At 33.3% G+C, this 4,043-nt stretch overlaps 1 protein-coding gene across 1 annotated transcript in view; it reads right to left on the reverse strand.

Annotated features, from left to right (window-relative positions):
* Positions 1 to 4,043, reverse strand: part of PCDH15 (protocadherin related 15) — a 591,153-nt gene that overhangs the window by 388,296 nt on the left and 198,814 nt on the right. Inside the window, exon 9 of the mRNA XM_017861934.1 lies at positions 3,779 to 3,985. Coding sequence (XP_017717423.1) covers positions 3,779 to 3,985 — 207 coding nt within the window. The remainder of the gene's footprint in view (positions 1 to 3,778; positions 3,986 to 4,043) is intronic.

Consider the following 4,043-nt stretch of genomic DNA (forward strand, 5'->3'; position numbering starts at 1 on the left):
AAAGAAAGAAAGAAAGAAAGAAAGAAAGACAGAAAGAAAGAAAGAAAGAAAGAAAAGAAAAGAAAAGAAAAGAAAAGAAAAGAAAAGAAAAGAAAGAAAAGAAAGAAAGAAAGAAAAGAAAGAAAGAGAAAGAAAGAAGAAAGACAAAGAAAGAAAAAGAGAGAGACAAAGAAAGAAAAGAAAAGAAAAGAAAAGAAAAAAGAAAAGAAAAGAGAGAAAGAAAGAAGAGAGGGAGGGAGGAAGGAAGGTTATAGTTACATGTTAGATTTGAGCTTTTGAATAAATCACTCTAATGGCCCTGCAGAAGATAGATTTGAGTACGAAATCAAGAGAACAAGAACATCAGGAAGTAATTCTAACAACAGACCAATAAGGTGATGCTTATAAGAACAGAGAGAAGAAAAGAGATTAAATAAATAATTTGGGGACAAAATAGGAAGATCTAGAAGATTTCTTAGTTGTGGTGAATAAAGAAAACATAAAAATCAAGCAAGACTTCTAGGTTTCCAGGTTGAATACCATAATAAAACATCTATCAATTTCTGGGAAATGGGTTTTAGGAGAGGATTTCATATAGCATTGGAAGTTTAAACTATTTCTAATATTCTATGAGCTTATTTATATTTTATATACAGAAATGACATATGATATTTTTAAAACTTTTATTACTAGGGGACTAGGCACAATTGTTCACTCTCTGAACACCTGATGACAGTCACTCACCATAGATTATTTTAGAAAGAGGGTGAGTCTAAGTAATAAACAAATGATCAGCTATACTGATTAATTTCTTTGCACTTTTACAAAAGTTATGAAGCATGTCACTCTCCATGTACATGGCATCATTTCAGGGAAATTTTCTCTCCATGCCCTTTCCTGCCAGTCCCAACAAAAGACACATGCCAAGGCAGCAATGATTGCTACCATATAGATGACTGGACAAGAGGGGGTACCTGATGAGTATGAAACTCACAATGTTATACAGCTATTAAATGACGGAACCAGGAGTCAAGCCAAGATCTGTCTAAATCCAAAGCCCAAGCCCCCAAGAAGACATACCTTAAAAACACCTCAGAGCATGTCACAGACTAACTGGCACGGTAAATCTCCAAGAGTTGAATTGTAAGTAGTGTTCCTCAAAGGTTTTAGAACCCTGAGCTCTCTCCACTTTATTTCATCAATGCCCTGTGAGTACTACTGTGTTTTACAAAGTTACTTGGAAGAGAATTTTAACATTTGTAATTTAGAAGTGAACAGACAATCCAGACAAGTACGGGGACACACAGGCAAACATACGGCTTAGTGTGTAACCATTAGATAATATGAACACACTGAGAAAGTATAAATACATAAATTTTGCTATCGTGTAAACTTAAAACTACATAACTTTAAGATTTACATTTTTCTAACCACCTATCTATTAAGATAAATTAATATTTTTCTAACCACATATCTATTAAGGTATGACCTAAGCTGTCGTACACTTTCAAGTTGATTAGTCACAGTCACTACTTCAAATATGAGTATGTATTCAACTGAAAAGCAAAAGCTGCACTAAAATTTGTGGGATATTATTAGTTCTACAAAATATATTTGCTCAGCCTGGATTAATGTTATTAAGGTGACTTTACTTGTTTTCTAGTGGGGATTCAGTAAAGACTTTTTTCCTGTGACTCATGAAACTCACTATATGTCAGAGAATCCCTAAATTCTCTTGATTGGCATGTGAAACTGTATGGATTAATGTGTTCACTTTTCTAGGAAAAGAACCTACAGCATTCTTCAGCTATCATTATAGTCAGACTATGATCAAAGCATATAAAATATAGAGTGCTTAAAATTGAGAACTTTGGTTTCCATAAACCTTGGTTTAAGGTCCATCTCTACTGTTTACTAACTCTCTGATCATGGTAAGGCATTTAAACTAGCTTTAATATCTCTTTCTGAGATATGGATAATTGCATCTATTATGTTTGTTGTGAGATTTAAGGGAATTAATGCAAGAAAAAAGTATTTACTGTATTGTTTGACATGTACTGAAAACTCAATGACACCTAGATATTGTTAAAACTTGTGGTTTAAGAAGACAATAAATGTGAGAGACCAGGAAAGATTAAAAAAAAAAAGAAAGAAAGAAAGAAAAAGGCTGGAATGGAAGAAGAAAACAAAGCGAAGAGAAATAAAAGAATAAAATAAAGCATATGGTGGAAAGAGGTGGAGTGCCCACAAGAATTGTCATATCCTCTGCATAGTGTTACAAAATTTATTTAGAAAGAGAAAAAAAAATCTGAAAGTATCTTCCTAATTTCCTAAAGTGATTATAAAGCTATATGTAATGGGATATTAGGGAATCTTCTAGAGCACTGCTGCCTTATGAGTGACATGTGAGTATTTATATTTAATTTCATTAAAATTTAGCAAAATTTAAAAGTTATGTTTTGAGTCCAGTTAAATTTTAAGTACTCAATAGCTATATAAGGCTGGTGGCTACTATATTGGACAGTACAGTTACACAGTAATTTCATCATCACAAAAAGTTCTATCTAAGAGCAAGCACTGTTAATGTAGAAACGGCTGAGTCAAGACTTATATAACAGCAAGTAAGAAATCCAACTATCTTTTACAAATAGGTATGTTTATAATCCAAACAAGTTGAATTTCTTATTTGCTGTTTTATATATATATACACGTATTTTTATATTATATATATAAAACAGCAAGTAAGAATATATATGTACACGTGTGTGTGTATGTATACCTGTGTATATATTTATATCTATATCTGTATCTATCTCTGTGTATGTATACCTGTGTATATATCTATATCTCTCTCTATATATATACACAAAACATATGTATACACATTTTTGCAGTGAGGATACTGTGGTAGTTCACAAACTCAAAGGAAAATCTTTGGGAATTAGAATACCTCTGGGGAACTTACAACTTAAAAGACAGGGACTCAATGGGATTCTCTTTTCTGTGTGTATCTCTCAGGCTTCATTCTCTCCCACTGATAACTGGCTTTCTCATGATGTCAGCAAATGTGGCTACAAAGGCTTCAGATTCATTTCCACTTCTCTAATACATGATGCCAAAGTCTTTCAGCCCTTCTGTTCGCCATTGTAAATTCCCGGGAGGATTCTGGCTAGCCTGGTATAGATTTTCTGTCCCTTTATAACACTGACTCTGGCTAAGGAGGTAAAGTGTTCTGATTTGCTCAGCCTGGACCATTTCCCACTCATGTAGATAGTGTGAGTGCCAGAAAAACAAAGGACAATGATGTGTGAAGTGTTAGCATCCACACAGTCACTGGCAGAATTATGATAGGGTCAGCTGCCTCAAATATATTTTATTTCATAACGATGCCCTCAGACTTGAAGAAAAGACTCTCAGAATCACAATCTAGGGGTGCTTTCATGATTTTTTACTCATGTAGTAACACCATTATTTCTGCTTTATCAGCAATTATATGAAACAGTTCTCAACATGTTAATAAAAATATTGCCCTCGTCGTTTAATAAACATCAAGTAAAACATTCATTTTCTTATGTATACTGAATATCTGCAAGCTGAAAAGGAATAGTTATTGAATTCAAAGATACTTTTAAAAAATATCCTTGTTTTGGAATTAAATTATAATACTAAAACTCACTTATGGTGATTTAATTCTCTCTTCTCTAGTTTATGTAGCCGTATCTTTGTCATATTTCCCATTAATGGAAATATAACATGAGATTTGTTACACAAACAAGAGCAAAATATGTATTTAACTTACATCTTCTATGTCCTTGTCCAGAGCTACTATTCTTAAAGGTGAGGTCAAATTGAGACTGTCCGAAACGGTTGCTCCCACTGGGGCAGATTCCAGGATATAGCCTTGGTAACTGGGCATTGTAAAATATGGGCTTTGATTGTTTTCATCCAGTATTTCAATGTGTAGACTGGCAAAGGCAGGAAGAGGATGACCATTGTCTTGTTCAGCCTGAAATTAAAAAGAAAAGAGATTTAAAAGTACATGTTATGCTATCTTTTGGAGTTTC

Source organism: Rhinopithecus bieti, unplaced genomic scaffold, assembly GCF_001698545.2.
Source record: "Rhinopithecus bieti isolate Rb0 unplaced genomic scaffold, ASM169854v2 scaffold_61957, whole genome shotgun sequence".
In the NCBI taxonomy this organism is placed as follows: Eukaryota; Metazoa; Chordata; class Mammalia; order Primates; family Cercopithecidae; genus Rhinopithecus; species Rhinopithecus bieti.